This window comes from Epinephelus fuscoguttatus, linkage group LG20 (genome assembly GCF_011397635.1).
Source record: "Epinephelus fuscoguttatus linkage group LG20, E.fuscoguttatus.final_Chr_v1".
In the NCBI taxonomy this organism is placed as follows: domain Eukaryota; kingdom Metazoa; phylum Chordata; class Actinopteri; order Perciformes; family Serranidae; genus Epinephelus; species Epinephelus fuscoguttatus.
Genome location: NC_064771.1, coordinates 24214330 through 24233230, shown reverse-complemented (window position 1 = coordinate 24233230; position 18901 = coordinate 24214330). Strand labels below are relative to the sequence as shown.

The 18901-nt window shown below is 39.2% G+C and overlaps 1 protein-coding gene across 2 annotated transcripts in view; it reads right to left on the bottom strand.

Moving 5' to 3' along the window:
* Positions 1-18901, bottom strand: part of polr3a (polymerase (RNA) III (DNA directed) polypeptide A) — an 82262-nt gene that overhangs the window by 35523 nt on the left and 27838 nt on the right. For both annotated transcript variants that reach the window (XM_049564513.1, XM_049564512.1), the window contains exons 6-17: positions 16696-16935; positions 14589-14751; positions 14135-14271; positions 13951-14054; positions 13721-13862; positions 11084-11224; positions 10864-10933; positions 10525-10652; positions 10309-10447; positions 6530-6694; positions 6099-6271; positions 1644-1755 (exon numbers count right to left, since the gene is read on the bottom strand). In XM_049564513.1, the coding sequence (XP_049420470.1) occupies positions 1644-1755; positions 6099-6271; positions 6530-6694; positions 10309-10447; positions 10525-10652; positions 10864-10933; positions 11084-11224; positions 13721-13862; positions 13951-14054; positions 14135-14271; positions 14589-14751; positions 16696-16935 (1714 nt within the window). The remainder of the gene's footprint in view (positions 1-1643; positions 1756-6098; positions 6272-6529; positions 6695-10308; positions 10448-10524; positions 10653-10863; positions 10934-11083; positions 11225-13720; positions 13863-13950; positions 14055-14134; positions 14272-14588; positions 14752-16695; positions 16936-18901) is intronic.

The following is an 18901-nucleotide window of genomic DNA, read 5'->3' as shown; positions in this document are numbered from 1 at the left end:
AATTCTTTTTGTGTGAGAAAATCCATGAGAATCAAGGCACTTCCTTGCTTGTGAATCTGTAGACAACAGTGAAGGCCAGACTGTCTGTTCCCCAGCAACATTTAAGAGTCATATATTTCACTGCAACTCAGTACTTAACACCTTACAGAATCCAAGGTCAACCTGTGAATAAAAGAAACTTCTGGTCTGTAAGGATTTTGCTTGGTCATACACAGAGTGTATATTTCCCCAAGTAAATCTACATTAAGAATCAATGTTCACATTGTTAAGTGGAAGAGCAACATGTCTGCTTGAACTCAGAGGTCGCTGTCAGGGTACCAAAGTCTTTACAGGTTAAGGCCATAATTAGGCTAAAATGACTGCTGATGGAGCTCCTGCTGTGGTTTTCCCAGTTTAATCCATTACAATATCACGGTGATGATGATGATATTGCCATGATATGCCAATATCATGGCAATATCACCTATTAATAAGACTGCACTATTTTTACGCTGTATTGCATTACAAGATATATATCTCAATATTTTAAAATCTCCTCTAAATTACTGTAAACCATTAAAATATTAAACTACTAAATAAACAGTTCCAATAAAGCCAATTAATGCACTGCTATATGTTTAGTAAGGTACTGTTAAAATTAAATTTACTGTTAAAATTAAAATTACTGTTAAATAAAATATTGTTACTACAAAGTTTAAGTACTGTTACAATAAAGTTGAATAAAGTGCTGCTATAATAAAGTTAAAGTACTGTTATAATAAGGCTGAGTAAAGTACGATAATAAAAAAAAGTTGAATTAAGTACTATTAAAGTACTGTTATGTTAAAGTTAAATGAAGTAGTTATAATTAAGTTAATTAAAGTACTGCTACAATAAAGTTGAGTGAAGTACTGTTAAAATACTGTTATAATAAAGTTAAATAAAGTACTACTAAAGTACTATTATAGTAGTTGAATAATATACTATCATAAAAAAGTTGAATAAAGTCCCATCATAAAAAAGTTAAATAAAGTATTGTTATAATAACGTTATATAAAGTATTGTTAAAAGTAATTAATAAAATCAAAGCAGAGAGTGCTTTTATTCTGAAGCACCAGGCTCATCTCAGGCTGGAAGTGTTGATGTTTTTGCTGTGTTTACAGTTAGCTGTTAGCTGTTAGCTGTTAGCGGAAAGTTAAACTGTTACAGCGCTGGCGTTGAACTTGAGGATTTGTTCGCTGTGAGCTGTAATTAAACTAACAGCTCTCCAGTTTCTATCTTAATCATATTTGCAAGTCGCACTGGTGCTCCATGGTCACAAAATGCGACTAAATGGTCGCAGTCTGGAACCCTTCAGACACAGAAATACACGCCTCATCTGCTCACACACTATCACCCAGGACCCTTTTTGTGTTTGTGAGAGGGAGAGATCCATTGGTCAGAGCGAGAGAACCTAAACGTCAAAGCAAGCCTCATGCCGTTGGCTTACAAAACATGTCTGTACGTTCGTGATAGTCATTTTATATATCCCACGTGGAGCACGCCATAATACATTGAGTGTAATCAAAATATTGCCCACGCCTACCTCAGCATTCACAAAAAGATCTTCTGAACAAAAGGTTTCATTGTTTTGTATTATCGTGTTTCCTTTCCAGCGAGTTTACCTTTGGAGCCACAAAGAGCCATGATCAGAGGGCTGTTGCTCTTGTCGAGCTCCCTGAGGCAGGCACTGCCAGCTCGGTCTCTGATGACAGACAGCTCCCTCAAGATTAGAGCCTGTTGAGAAAGACACACAAAATAAGACAACTTACGTGTTCTTAGGCACATTTGTAGTCTTTTCAAACAGCTTCCATAGACGTTTCAGTTTCAGTTCACTGCAATGTCTTTTCAAAATGCCAAGAATCTTTTCTTTTCTTACTTAGTACAACAGAATTGCTTTGGGAAACCACTCATGTCACACTACCCTCTGTACATGTCTACAAAAACCCCCATGAGTCCCACATAAAAGGGCAAAAATGGTCGCTTGACTATGTAATGAATGTAATAAAGCACTTTCAGCAAATGTTTGGATTGATGAAGATGAAGCTCCCTTGGGAGATAAAAGTAGTCTGTGAATGTAGACGTTATTCAGCCTAAATAAACATGACTGCATTGTGACCAGATGAAATACAGCATTCAAAAAATATCTGAAATACACTGAACAAAAATATAAATGCAACACTTTCGTTTTTGCTCCCATTTTTCATGAGCTGAACTCAAAGATCTAAAACATTTTCTATATACACAAAAGACCATTTCTCACAAATATTGTTCACATATCTGTCTAAATCTGTGTTAGTGAGCACTTCTCCTTTGCCGAGATAATCCATCCCACCTCACAGGTGTGGGATATCAAGATGCTGATTAGACAGCATGATTACTGCACAGGTGTGCCTTAGGCTGGCCACAATAAAAGGCCACTCTGAAATGTTCAGTTTTATCACACAGCACAATGCCACAGATGTCGCAAATTTTGAGGGAGTGTGCAATTGGCATGCTGACTGCAGAAATGTCCACCAGAGCTGTTGCCCGTGAATTGAATGTTCATTTCTCTACCATAAGCCGTATCCAAAGGCTTTTCAGACAATTATGCAGTACATCCATCCGGCCTCACAACTGCAGACCACGTGTAACCACACCAGCCCAGGACCTCCACATCCAGCATGTTCACCTCCAAGATCGTCTGAGACCAGCCACCCGGACAGCTGCTGCAACAATTGGTTTGCATAACCAAAGAATTTCTGCACAAACTGTCAGAAACCATCTCAGGGATCGGGTTAGGGTTAGGGTTGTGGCGTGTGTGGCGTCGTGTGGGTGAGTTTGCTGATGTCAACGTTGTGGATCGAGTGGCCCATGGTGGCGGTGGGGTTATGGTATGGGCAGGCGTATGTTATGGACAACGAACGCAGGTGTATTTTATTGATGGCATTCTGAATGCACAGAAATACCGTGACGAGATCCTGAGGCCCATTGTTGTGCATTCATCCACGACCATCACCTCATGTTGCAGCATGATAATGCACGGCCCCATGTTGCAAGGATCTGTACACAATTCCTGGAAGCTGAAAACATCTCAGTTCTTGCATGGCCAGCATACTCACCGGACATGTCACCCATTGAGCAAGTTTGGGATGCTCTGGATCGGCGTATACGACAGCGTGTTTCAGTTCCTGCCAATATCCAGCAACTTCACACAGCCATTGAAGAGGAGGGGACCAACATCCCACAGGCCACAATCAACAACCTGATCAACTCTATGCGAAGGAGATGTGTTGCACTGTGTGAGGCAAATGGTGGTCACACCAGATACTGACTGGTTTTCTGACCCACCCCCAGACTCCCCCAATAAAGCAAAACTGCACATTTCAGAGTGGCCTTTTATTGTGGCCAGCCTAAGGCACACCTGTGCAATATTCATGCTGTCTAATCAGCATCTTGATATCCCACACCTGTGAGGTGGGATGGATTATCTCGGCAAAGAAGAAGTGCTCACTAACACAGACTTAGACAGATTTGTGAACAATATTTGTGAGAAATGGTCTTTTGTGTATATAGAAAATGTTTTAGATCTTTGAGTTTAGCTCATGAAAAATGGGAGCAAAAACAAAAGTGTTGCGTTTATATTTTTGTTCAGTGTATACAGAAATTATTACAACAGAATTTTCTGTGCTTTCTGGCCTTGAAGCATAACTCCCCAGTCTGTTTTTAGACAGACCATGAGGATTTCAAGGAAATGCATTTCAATAAAAAAAACAAAAAACAAAAAGAGGCCTGTGGATTGTTTTCATTATTCCAAACAAGGAGTTCATTATCACATACAATGTAAATACAAAGTAGCTTGTGAGTTCCTGGCATGTGTGCTGCGTTGCCTGGCAACAGACTGGGGGAACTGTTTTTTTTTTTTTTTCACAGAGCTACATAACGTACTTAAATAATTTATTTCATCACCTTTTGTTAACATTTCCTTACACAGCATTGCTGTTGAAGCTGTTGTTGAACTGTTGTATAATAGCAATATCACACTCGAGGTCGTGATGTTGTACTGTATATCATCACAGCTGTAATTGTCTTCATCTATGACCGAATCACAGCCGTGACGATATACAGTAGGCCTACAACATCACTCCCTCTCGTGTGATATTGCTTAAATATATATATATATATATATATATATATATATATATATATATATATATATATATACATACATACATATACATATATATATATATAAAGCAAGCGTGCCCACAAGGAGGCAGGGATCATTTCATTGGTCAACAGTAAATCTGGCATTCTATTGGTTGGGGGATTTTGAAATCTGAGAGAAGAAATTCTGCGAGTGCACAGAAACAGTTTGAGCGCGAGGAGAAAAGTCGAAGCTCGAACAGGAAATTTGTGCGAGCAACATGGTATCTGAGTGCAAGCAACATGGTATCTGAGTGCAAGCAACATTGTATCTGAGTGTGAGCAACATTGTATCTGAGTGTGAGCAACATGGTATCTGAGTGTGAGCAATTGGTATCTGAGCGTAAGCAACATGGTATCCTAGTGCACAGCACATACAGGAACACACTTGTTATTCCTCATACTTATTTTTCTTTTTATTATTTTTTTTCTGCCAGATTTCGGTGCGTAACTTGTGCCACAGCTTTGAGAGCACATAAAACATATAGATAGTTTCATAAAACATATAGATTCAAAATTCAATATGCACAGCAAGGACATGCGTTTCTCTGTCACCAGTTAATTCCAAACAATATAAATCTGAAGTATAAAATAGATCCAAAATATATACGGTGCACACTGTTTTAACATCTCCTTGCTTAGTGTAATATTAATCTGCCTGCCACGGCTGGAGCTGTGAGCGTTTGGTCGCTAAGAAGACTGTTTAGAGTGGGTCAGCTCCATCTTACAACTCGTTCTTAGTGAAAGATCTTCTTAGCGCTAAGAGCGATCTGGGAAACACGTTTTTCTTTCACAGGAGGCTTAAGAGCGTTCTTAAGAAGCTCTTAGCACTAAAAGCGATCTGGGAAACGCGGCAGTCCGATGTCCGATGCGCAATGTCAGTTCGCAGGCCCTCGGTTTGGTGAAGCAGGCTGGGGTCCGACATGGAAGCTAACGAATGTACTCTAGTGAAGAGGCAGCGACAGAATGTATTTTAGCCACCTAAAAACACGATATAATTTTAAGTGTATGCTATATTGAGAGTATTTTCATCGTTTCACCTTACGGCTATATCCAACGGGAAAATTAAGCTGTTATATTGCTCTCTACAAAGCCAGACTCCATTAAGAAAAACAGTGATTTAACATTGTTAAACACAGAAGGTGCTGGTCTATGACTGGCTCCGACAGTTAATTCATTTGCGTTATTGGGTGACTTTGGCATTTAAGAGGTTTAGTTCGGACACGCCAAAGCCACACAGTAACACAGACTTACTAACTTATCAAAGCAGCGGTAAACAGCAGCTCCCATTTTCAGCGAGCTAAAATTACTGTTTTTGTCAAAGGAGTCTGGTGGCTTTGACGAGAGCACAGAGGAACTGAAGCTGCTTACAGCTTTCCCATTGGAATGTGAGTTAAAGCAATGAATACACACTCATTATGGCATACATTTAAACTGATAGTGTTTTTTTAGGAGGCTAAAATTTGTTTTGTTGCTATGCCCCATCAACAGCAGTACATTGCTCAGCTTCCATATCAGGGTACCCCATGCAAACCCACTTCAAAAATATCTGGACCATCCCCTTAAAAAATTTATTCTTAGCACTTTCTGTTAAACTTTGTATTGTGTGGTAAAGAGCTCCTGTCTTGGTGGCATTTCTATTATTAGACTGCCCGTTCTTTCAACAGCTCAGCTCTGCAGGAAGGGTATTAGAAAGCTCTCCAACTTTAATTCATGTCTAATTTCCTTTCACAATCTTCACATGATATGAATAAAAGCCACGAGGTGAGAAGGTTGTCGCTATAAATAGGGGCGCTAAATGAAAAATCTTGATGTGATGTGGTGTGTGCATCTCATGACATATGAATGTGATTCACCTGGATAATTAATATTTCCATACATATATATATTCCTACCTCCAGAGTCTCCTCTGCTGTGCAACCAGGCTGCTGCTGCAACTTGCCCGTTTGTAGCGCTTCGATGTACTCGTCACATTTCTTGTAACCGTCATCCAGCAGGTCCTGTTTGGCCTTCAGCAAACCCTGACCAGGTGTTACATCACCAATTCCAATAGAAAAGCCACGGTTTGCTGAAGGTTGGGAGTTAAAAAAATAAATAAATAAAAAGATGAACTGAATTTGCAATCAATATCTATAAAGCTTATCCAGTTTGCTGAACTGTTTACTGTTGACAAATAATATAAAATGCCCTAATATTTTTCAAATTACAACACAGGCACTAATTCTATATTAATGTTCTAGGTTTATTTCTGCTGTGAATGACAGACATCTCAATTTTCACAACATTACAGGATATAAGTTGTTAGGACCCTGGAGGAGCCACCTACAGAGATACACCGGGGCGAGTCTTGCCAGGCGGGACATGGCGTTAGCAGCCTCCAGCTGTCCCCAGTCTCTCAGCAGGATGTAGAAGATGTTGTTCTTGGAACCAGACCCCAAGGTGCCCTTGTCCATGCTACCACACATCAGCTCGCTGTTGTGGATCACCACGACTGGAAAGGTGTAAAGAGAATGTGACAAGAATTGACATCATTAGGTACCAGAACAGAAACACAATCAAGGTAAAAAAAAAAAAAAAAAAACACAGCATGGTGCTTGCCTGGAGACACCTGATGCTGTTTGAGAGGGTAAATGACAGCTGGAAGAGCTTGGAGATGATAATAATAAGAAGAAGAAGAAAGAGAGTTTTGAGAATTTGTTTTGGCAAAAAAATAAGGGTTTTCAATAATAATTTATATAATTCAATATTTACAATAATTTAAAAAGTAAGTTGACCCTCTTAAGAAAAAAATCCTTTATATGGGCCTTAATTCTATTTTGTCATTTATCAACTTCCACTGGGATCCTTGTGATAGTAGGAACTAGTGTTCAATTTCTCACTTTGATGCAAAACCTTAAAAATTATCGATACTCAGTATATTTTTCAGTACAATGGGTAAAATGTCACCGAGGGCATACAATGTAATTCTTTTCCACATTTCTTTCTTCTAGTGGATCTTTACTTGTATTTACTTTTGTGTTTTTATTTTACATTTGCTTTGGCAATGCAAACGACAATAAAGCCCCTTTGAATTGAACTTAACTGACATAAATTGCATTAAATTGAGTATAATTGAACTGAATTGAATTGAATAAAGAGTGAGAGGAGGCGGAGCTGTTGGGGGCACTGCGTGTTTGCGTCAACTCACTGGTAGAGGGAAGAGAGAGCAAGAAAGTCGTATTGATACTGCGGAAAATGAGTATTTCAATAGTTTCAAATATTTAGAATCAGCATGCATCGATAAATCGATATTTTGATAGCACTAGTTTGAAAATGATGCTTGCTTTTCACCGAAGTATCTCGCCCAAATTGACGATTCCATAAAACTGATCAAAATATTTATAATAATTCAGCTGAGTGACTCAAGTTACAGCAGACTGAGTAAAGGAGAAATGACAGACCATACAGGTCTAGGTGGAAAAAAACAACTCAATCTATTTCAGTTTTGTGAACCTTTAATTGTTGACATCATAATTGTCTTAATCAGTATGCAGATGCTTCTGTGTATTGTTTTGTTTTTCGCCATTAAACTGGTGGAGGAAATTCAGTGTAGGTGGCAACTGTCAGGCACTAATGAGGCTGGTGTCTGCAGCGCAGAGATTGACTCTGAATTGTCTGTCTAATAAGGAACAGGATTAGTTGAGACGAATTGCGAATGGTTATACACGGCTGGCCTATAGAAACACTGTGCAACAGTCCTCCTTCTCTTTCCCCTCAATATAACTCTCTGACACACCAACACCTACCAAAGCTGGGTCAGGTTTGGGTGGTTAATTAATGTATATTCATTTATTTTCCATAACCGCTTATCCTGAGTCCTGGGGGGGCTGGAGTCTATCACAGCTGACATTGGGCGAGTGGCGGGGTACACCCTGTCAAGGTCGCCAGACTATCACAGGGCTGACACATAGAGACAGACGACCATTCACGCTCACATTCACACAATTGATGACAATTTAGAGTCACCAATTAACCTGTATGTCTTTGGACTGTGGGAGGAAACCGGAGTACCCGGAGAAAACCCATGTTAATACTGGAAGAACATGTAAACTCCACACAGACGGGCTCCCCCACCCTGAGTTCCTGGTTCAAACCCCCCCACCCTGGGTTCAAATCAGGAACCCTCTTGCTGTGAGGCGACAATGCCAACCACTGCACTACTGTGCCACCCTGATTAACATATATGAATATGATTATTCACTATTACACTCCCCACCCCCATCCACCCCACGAGTCCCATTGTGTCACATGGAGGTTCCAAATATTCGCAGGTACTTATCACTGAAGCTCTGAAGCACCACAAATGGTATTCAGGACAGTCCTTCTATGTAGTAATGGTTTACAATGTTTGAAATTGCCTGTTGATCTATTTTACACATATTTATTTTGTTGTACTATTGATAGTTTATACAGAATTGTAATGTAACCGTAAAGCATTTGACACAATCGATCATTCCCTCCTTATTCAGAAATGTGAACACTATGGTATAAGAGGTGTTGCAAAACATTGGTTAAGAAGTTATTTAAATAACAGTTATCAGTTTGTAAAAATCAATAATACTGAATCACATCTTAGAAGAGTAACCCATGGTGTTCCACAAGGTTCGGTATTGGGACCTATGTTACTTATACTTTATTTAAATTATATTTTTAAAGTATCTAATATGTTGAAATTTGTAACATTTGCTGATGATACAAATTTAGTTTGTTCAGGTGATGACATGAAAGAGTTATCAAAAACAGTTGAAAGGGAATTGATCATGTTGAAAAAACGGTTTGCTGTTAATAAGTCATCACTTAATGAATATAATGGTGGCATTAGGGCTAATTGTGAAATAAAACTGAACTTAAATGGTGTTGAAATTGAAAGAGTATATGAAAAAAAATTTTTGGGAGTGATTATAGGTCATAAACTATGTTGGAAGCCATTGGTCATTGTGTATGAAACATTGGAAATACTTTTTCAAGTTGTCAACAGAAACCTTCCTGTCTGTATTTAATTTTTTTTTAATTAAGAGAAGGAAATTATAATTCAACAGTGTTTATGAAACATGTAAAAGGAGAACCAAAAATACAGAGGTGTTTAAGTTTTCGGAGTGAAGTTATGTGAAGTTATGGAATGGACTCAGTGCTGATTTGAAATTATGTAGCTCTCTGTTGAGATTTTAAAAAGCCTTGAAATGCAAAATGATTATGGATTATTGAGTAAAATGATCAAAATGTAAAAAAAAAAAAAAAAAAAAAAAAAAAAAGTGGATTATAAATTAGAGTATGTATTTACAGTACAGGCCAAAAGTTTGGACACACCTTCTCATTCAATGCGTTTTCTTTATTTTCATGACTATTTACATTGTAGATTCTCACTGAAGGCATCAAAACTATGAATGAACACATGTGGAGTTATGTACTTAACAAAAAAAGGTGAAAAAAGCAGTAATCAGAGCAAAGGGTGGCTATTTTGAAGAAACTAGAATATAAAACATGTTTTCAGTTATTTCACCTTTTTTTGTTAAGTACATAACTCCACATGTGTTCATTCATAGTTTTGATGCCTTCAGTGAGAATCTACAATGTAAATAGTCATGAAAATAAAGAAAACGCATTGAATGAGAAGGTGTGTCCAAACTTTTGGCCTGTACTGTATATATTAATTTATTTACATCCTTTCTTTGGTATAGTTGATATTCTGGGTTATCTTTTGGTTAATAAACATAGGATAGGCAAAAAATAATATTGGGGCTTCAGCCTACTCCATTTTTGGTTATTAACTGTGAGAAAATTTGTGTGAAATAATCTTTGTTTGAGAGTCTAAGAGATTATTTTCGTTTTACTGAATATCTGAAGGCAAACTGTTACATTTATGCTGACGTACAAAACTATAAGCCTTATTTTAATGCAATTGTATGTTCTTGAAATTAAAACAAAAAAATTTCCCAGTATTTATCACATCATCAAGAACATTATTATCACAAAAAAACACCCTGAAACACTGTGATGTAATCTAAGGGCCGTATCACCCACCCCTTGTGTGTGTAGTTAGTGGACATGTTGACTTTAGAAACTCACATGAGTCATTGAAACAGAGATCCTCTCCCTTGCCACAGTACTGTTTGCCTTTGGTCCGCAGGTTCGCCTTGACTGGACAATCCTTACTGGGCTTCAGAATGAGGCTGAAGATCTGTTTCCCCGTCCACAGAGCCATGGGCTGATGGACACATGGCAAAGTATTAGTGCCAGGCTACACACAAAGAGTTATGCAACAAGCTCAGCAGAGTGCAGTACCTTCATGATAGCAGGGCGGGGGAGAGAGACCCTGATCTTTTCATCTTTGCCCACAAGGATTGATGCAACTATCTGACAGGCTTTTGATCTGTCAAAGAAGGTGTCCTTCAGCGTCAAGAGGTACGCTCCTAAAAGTGAATACAGTGAGTTTTCAAATATGGCTGTAGTGCTCCCCCATCAGGTAGAAAATGATGATTTAATGCCTCTGGATTATTCAATATTTTAAGAAAAGTAACTTAATGGACATTTCCCTCTGCCATCAGTAATCGTTTTCCTTTTATCACTATGACTGGACGCACCAGGAGCCTCACATCATATATAAAGAGAGTGCTGACTGACCTGTCAGAAAGTCCTGAATAGCAGCAATCAGAGGTTCACCGTTTCTTGGAGTGACGAGATTGGCTTTTGTCTGGAAGAAAGGTTATAATTTGTGTCAATGTGTAGTCAATTTTCAACTGACAGCACAACACAATAGAAGACGAAATATGTTTTCAATGCTGACATCATCACCGTTGTGTGTGTGTGCTCTGAATGGACCACATGTTGTGACGATACATACCCCCATCAGGACAAGGGCCTCGGCTTTGGCTTCTTCAGTCTGAGGTAGATGAAGGTTCATTTCATCACCGTCAAAGTCGGCATTGTACGGGGTGCACACACACTCGTTGAACCGAAAGGTCCTGTGAGGTTTGACTCTGGCCTGTGAGTTTGGGAACAGTGAAAACCAGTGTCACACATTAAGAAGCGACTAAACAAACATTTACTACACGAGTAATCCCTCTAGATTTTTGCACATTGAACATATTCTTCATACTGTGAACATCTGCACATCTCCTGTTCAATACTTTGCACATCCCATCCACTCGTTTGGCGACAGATTTTGACAAATAAAAGCCTGTCTCAATTAGAGGCCTGGTCTGGTTGCCAAGCACTTTTTTTTTTCTTTTTGTTGAAGGTCTTCAGTTGTACAAAACCGGGTTGGACACTACCTTAAATTATGTGTCCATTCCTTAATTACCCTGTAAGTTATTCATCTTCTTTTAGTCCACAAGGGTCCTCAGATCAAAAGAATCAAAAGGGTTTTTCATAAATATTAATTAAGTTGCAGCGGGTGCCGTAATCCTCGAGTGCTGTAACTCTCCATCTCTCTGATGCACGGTTTGTCGGAGCTAGATCAAATGAATGATTCATAATTGATAGATTATCCGAAGCCGAATTTTTATAAAAGTAATATTCATACTGGTTTAAATAAACAATTTGACTGCATTTCCTCATCTTTGCCAAGCAACAGTTTCGCATGAAAGGTATTAATGACCTGTCCCAGATATAGGCCTTTTGATTTCATTGATTTAAGCAAATAATAGCCCAGGCTATTAATTAAAGTTTTACGGTATTTCACATATTATTCTTATTTTTGTAATGTGAATTTATATTTTACATTTTGATTCTTGCCTTTTGCTGTACTTCTTTTTCCTTTTCCTTTTCCCTTACTATGTTTATTGTGATGGTTAGGCATCCAAAATACGAAAGCCAATTATGTGAAACCCTACTTCACAATAAACTTTTCGGTTTCTGAATCTGATGAGAACAAAAAATAAATTATAACAATGCCAGCCTCAAAATGCCATTCAAAGAACTGCAGTATTACCACTTTTACTAAAAGCTTTGTACTTTGTCTGACTCTGCATCAGCTTACAATCAAGCGTGGACGTCAATGAATTAAACTTGATTCCTTACCTGAGGAGTCTAGATCTGCGACTCACCAGGCAATATCTTTTTTGTCACTGTCTTTCATCAGGCATTTGAAATGCCTGATGAAGGTCACACCAACCAAAACATTGCTTAAATAAAATGAAAATAAGAGAGTGAGACAGTGTGTGGGAGCCTTTTTTGATTCTGATATATTTTGGGGTTGCAGCCTCTCTCCTACGCACCTGCTGTTTTTGGGTGTGCTGAGATTTTTCCATACATTTTGGTTGTCACTGTCTTTAAAATGACAGGATTATGCACATAATCGTCCTCCTTTTGGGCTTGGACCTCATTAAAATGATACTACACATTGCAGAGACAGGACATGGGGCCTCTCACTACTGCTCTATGCTTATAAACAAGTCTGGATACAAGTTCACCTCAGCTGTGAAAATACAGTGAGAAAGGAACTTGGGCACCACCTTCACAGAAGGTTAGTGGGAGAAGGTCATTGAGGTTACCAAGGAGGTTTCTAGAGATATCACAGTAAGGTTAATATAATTCCAAAACAAGACTGTTGGAGGTGTAGCGGGGAAGTGGATGACTTAGTCCATGCCCTGTGGTCATGCTCCAGGCCTTTTGGACTTGAGTTCATGAGTACATCGCAGAGGTTGTGGGGGTAGATTATGAGTTTTGTCCCGGTGTATGCATACTTGGAAATCCTCAACCCACTGACCACATTGTAAACCCCCCAGCAAATTGGATTCAGACATGTATTGTGACTGGTAGACTAATGATAATAAGAAAGTGGAAAGCTGTAGACGGCCAATTATTTCATGAATGGATCTCAGAAATGGGCAATTTATTATTTATTATTTATTTTCTGCCTGGTATTTTTTCCTTTTTGAGGTGCTTTGGTGTTGCTGAAAATTTGAAATTCAATCAAGTTAAGTCGTAAAAAAAAATGACAGGGTTTTGGGTCATATTTCTCGGGATATTTCTCTACCTCAACACCTAGGCTTTCCTGATCCATTCTGCGACACACGAGAGACAGTGACAGCAAGAGGTGACACAGGAGCAGGGATATACAAGCAGGGAGGAAGCAGGGAAAAGTGGTTTTTTTTTAGGGGCTGTGAGGTTGGAAATAGGACAGTGGCATGTGGCAAGTGTATGCCTAGCCGCCACCGAGTAGAAGGTTGTAGATAAAATAATGGGGGCAACTGTTTTGATGTGTGACATTTGGCGGGAGTGTGTTTTGGCCTTACCTCATTTAGTCTGGTTTACTGGGATGGATGGAAGCAGTTTTAGGTGCAGATAACAACTTCAGCTACCTATTTTCTTCCAATCTGTGACAAATATCTGTCAAGCACCTGTGCCTGATCAATTGGTGTACTACTGGTAATCATTTCTGTTTAGTAGATAGTTATTGTGACAGCATATTGATGCATTTAATAGGCTTTTATAGTTAGAGTTAAGGTCTTCATTTATAGTCAAAAACTAAACTCACAATGTGGGCCATGATGCTGAGTTTGTGCAGTGAGGGCTGTCTGTTGAAGAGGACGATGTCTCCATCAATCAGGTGTCTCTCCACAACATCACCAATCCTCAGCTCCTGAGCGATCTTCTCACGGTTTCCATATTTCAAAAACCTGACAGAACAAAAGTGATACATTTTTGGTGGTGAATCACATCAGGTGAGCACTGGTTTTAATCTGCACAGGAAGCAGCCAGCCTCACCTTTTAATCTGAATGAGACGATTCTGGATAAAGTTGGCCCCGGGATGAACATCGGGACCGTTGCGGACCAGTTTCCTCATGAGCTCCAGATTGGCTTTGTTCACCTGTAACATGGTGTCACATTTAGTTCTAGCACTGGAGAGGTTATTTGGTGTATTTGTTGCAGGCGTCAAGTGAAACTTACCCTCTCTGGGTATGTCAGGATTTTGGCCACATGCACAGGGACGGCCACCTCATCGATCCTCAGGTTCGGGTCAGGAGAAATGACAGTTCTGCCGGAGAAGTCCACTCTTTTTCCTGAGAGGTTTCCTCTGAATCGACCTGATTTTTTTACGCCACATAAATCAGTCAGTAATCCAAAATGTGCACTTTGTTTTCTTCAGAGTTGTCAAAGTTACTGTAAATCAATTAATGTCACAACTCACACAAGAAACTAACATTTGAGACAATAAAATTCAAATGCCAGCATAAAAATGTCTCTCTAAATAAAATAAATAATAGTATTTAACTAACTAGTATTATGGGTTAGAACTTTTTTATTCCATTAAGGAGCTATTGGCATTTGGTGCACGGAGTTCATTATAAACACAGAGCCCAAATAATAGAAAAATTAAATAAAACATTCAAACACACTATACCTTGCTTCCCCTTGAGTCTCTGCACAAAGCCTCTGGTCCATTTCTTTGGTGCCATGTTGAGGGGGATGCCAGAGAGCTCGCTGTTGATGTAAAGAGCACACTGCAGCTGGAGGAAGTCCCAGTCCTCCATGATCATCTGGGTCTTCGCCCCTGTCATACGATGCTAAATGATACAAGCGGTTGTTAATTTGGCTTAATATGGCTGACATCTGGGGGCATATTCATACAGCGTCCTTGTAAAAAGAGCTGCTCCTAGTGAAGAAAACTCTTAGAATTATAAAGTTTACAACGAATTTGCCCTTGAAGTTAAGTGAAGCTCATGGTTATTCACAAAGCACTCTTAAGAGAGCTTATAAAGTGAAATACTGTTAGGAGTAGGTAAGAGGACTTTAGAGAGGCTTAAGAGTTTCTCAAACAGAGAAGAAACTGGTGGAAAGACAGAGAGGTACAGAAGGAGAAATTCCTCCAAACACAAAATGACTACGAGTAAAAAAATGCTTTTTTCAGGTGGTAAAGCTGCCCATTCTTCTCAGCAAAAAGCCTCCAGGTCCAGTAAATTCTAGGTTATTCTTACATGAACTGCCCCTTTAAGATCTCCCCAAAGTGGCTCAACGGTATTGAGGTCAGGAGAATGTGACTGCCACTCCAGGGGTCTCATTTATAAACTTTGCATACACACAAAACGAGACCTGAAAGAGGCTTTTGTCACTTCCCACGGAAAGGCTGTGATGTATAAAAACAGACTTGATGGGACAAACATTGACCCATGCTTACGAACATTTTGGAGATGGAAAATTGGTGACACAGATGATGAGGTGGAAGCCTGATTGTAGAAATTCTTGATAATTTTTAGCGTTTTTTTTTCATACGTACATTTTTAGTATGGAGCCTTCGAACTGTTTTACAAATAAGTCCCCAGAACCTTTGCTGCTGTCACCACTGAAGGTTGAACTTGACCTTTTGTTTGTGTCATTGTCATACTGGAAGGTCCAAGTCCATCCCATGCACAGCTTCCAGACTGATGAATGCAAATGTCCTCTAGTATTTTCTGATAACATGCTTCATTCATGTGCCATAAAATTTGGACTAATTCCCTGTGCCGCTGTGCCGTGATCCACCACCATACTTCACTGTGTACTTTCCGTCATAGGCCTTGTTTACTCCTCTCTAAACAGCATCAATGGCTGTAACCAAAAAGTTCAGTTTTGAGGCTTGTCTGGGTGCTGTTTGGCATAGTGTAAGTGGGCTGCATGATCAGCCATAGTATCAAAAACTTATCCAGTTTTCACAGATTCTGCTAAAGGTATGTGAGTTTATGAGCACAACTGCATATGGGAACTGAAAAAATGCAACAGCGCAGTAGTGATGACTTGGGTTTGCAGCAGAGTGATCACACAAACAATTACAGTTCTTTCACAGTGTCAAATTGTGATGCAGTTCATTTCCACTGGGTGTTCACACCTTGCAGGCTCACAAAAGGGCATGTCTGTGACAATCACACCTTTTAAAAGAATGCATCATACCTAGCAACAGGGTCAACCACACCCCCTCACGAAGTTTGTCTCTTCCTTGCTCAGAGTTTGTAGGCTATGTTAGGAGCTCTCTGAGAGTGTTATCAGAGTGTTTTTAAACATGGCCCCAGATGACTAAATTTAAGACATTTTGAAGTTGTAAGGACGATAAACTTAAAAATGAAGGCCTCAACAATCATCCTGCAACAACTCTGAGCAATGTTTAGTTTGTTAAACTTTGTTAAGTGAGTCGCTTTAGAAACGAAGAACTCGATATAGGCAGGGTTGAAGGTGTAGGAGAGAGATTTCCTCATTTATTAGACCCAGAGTTTGCCCTCTGGCTTTACTGTTAGACGCTGTAAGCTCGGGAACATGGAATTTATTGTAGCTGTAGGCTGCTAGAATCTGAAAGCTTTTTCTAAAACCCGATATCAGTAGCTAATGGCCACTTGCCCACCACAGCTCATTATTTCTAAATGAGATCCCACTTGAAGTCTGAAGTTCACTGTCTTACAACAAGAGGTCCAAATCTTTTCAGTCTCTGCTAATACCCTGAACTGACAGGTTATTAGCCACAGTCAGTGACAGATACCAACCTTTTTGATGACATCATTGAGGAAGATAATTTCCGTGAGCTTCATGGTGAGGTCGTCCTCGTTGGTGCCTGACTTCAGGTCGCTGACCACGGAGGGTCTTATGCAGAGAGGAGGCACCAGGAGGCGGGTGAGAATGAGGTCCGCAGGTTTCCCTGCCTCAGGGTTCATCAGCAGCAGGGGAATGTCTTCTTGGGGGATCCTCTTGAAAAGGTTCAGCACCACCAGAGGGTTCAGGTTTTCCTACCAAGGGAATGATAATCAAGGCAACATGAGGCGAATACAAGGTTGTACAGAACTTTGCACACCATGTCTGTAGTTTTGTCGGATGCTTTTTGCTATTCTATATGTTGCAAAAACTTGCAATACAGGGCACAGTGTAATGATAGATTCGCTCCCTTGCTTCTCTCCACTGGAGGAAGCTACCAAGGCTGTTGCCTGTCATTGTCCACGTCTTGCATTCAGCTACCCGAGTTATGATAGGCCTAGTGTGCAGCTATTGTGTAAATTGCACTCTGCTGTAAGTATCATCATCGCTGTTATGTTGTTGTGCATATCTACAGAGGCCAATATTATCTTCTCTTTGTCATGGATGTCCCTCTCTTGTTGCAGATGTATGTTACACCACATTTTCTTCACTACATCTTGGTCAAACAAAGCTTTTAACTGACTTGAAATATCAGAAATTCAAACTTGTTCTGGAAACTTTGATGATGGACAAAAGTTTCAGAGTCTGTGCATTAACATGATTGACAGTGTGAGGTTGTATCTTTTTAAACCATGCACTTGGTGAGCAAAGGCCTTAGGTCTTGCTTGATAGTGGGGTGGCTTAGGTCAATATATCACAACAATTGTTCATTTTGTGATGAAAGCACAAAATTTGGTACATGTGTTGGTGGATATATTTCAAACAAATCTGGATATTGGGGCATCGCAAAAACGCACCCTAGTTGCCGTAGCAACCATTTATTCAATAAAATTAATCAAAAATATTTAAATGATTCATTACAGTATTTTAAAAATGTAAATATGTATTAAATTAAGAAAAATACAGTTAGACACACTCACAGTTCACATTAAATTAAGAACAAGCGCAAATTCGCAATAGTTGTGACCTCATACATGCATGCATTCACACAACATGCATACACAACATGCATACACACAACCTCAAGAAAAGCAAATTTTTCATTTTGAAATGCTTAGTATAGCACCACCTATGAATGAATCCTTGTCATTTTTTCTGGCATAGTTACTCATGGTCTCTACTTGCAGTATGCAGATTTTTAACATTTTTGGTCAAGTACTTTTTGAATTATTCAAGAAAAGATTTGTGGACCGACCGACCGATCGACCGACCCAAAAATGGCTGCCAGTGGTTACTGGCATGGAATGGTTTGGCTATCCTATAAGTGCTGTTTCATGTTTTTAGTGCCACAAATATAATTTAGAGGCATATTAAAGTGGAAAAAACTTCATAAAAATGTAATAGAACAGAACAAGAGCTTTTTAAAATGTTTTATTAGCTTCTCATTCACAGTTTACAGAATACTCTTTGGCTTGTCTTCCTGTGTTGCTCCTTAAAAAGCAAAAAATGAAAATATTTTAATCATTTGCCAGATTAGTGGGGCAGCATAGCTCAATATTTTTCTAGAATTGTTCAATTTTGTGATAAAAGCACCAAATTTGGCAGATGTGTTGACAAATATATTTAGAACAAATCTGGATAATGGGGCATCAGAAACTCGCCCCCTGGTGGCCACAGCAGGCAATTGAATCCTACCTGCCCATGGACCCGTCCCGTTAATTGGATCCACTCCAAAATGTAATGGCTTCTAAGTTGGACCATGCTACATGCCTCCACCAAGTTTTGTGAAAATCGGTTGCACAGTTTTCACGTAATTCTCATCCAAAAAAAATGATACTATAAAAAATAAAATAATAATACTTATATAATACCTATTTCCATACCTTAGTTTGAGGACTATACTCACAATATTCTTCAAAAACCTTTATTCATTTAGAAAATAATCCAAACTTCTCAATAAATCAGTTTTTGATGTTAACATTAAGGATAGACCGATACATCGGCCGGCCGATATATCGGGCCGATATTTGAGTTTTTTACTTGTATCGGCATCGGCCGATACTTGCGTGGGTTAGCGAATTTATTTTTCCCTGGCACTTTTTTTCATTTGAAAGTATGTGG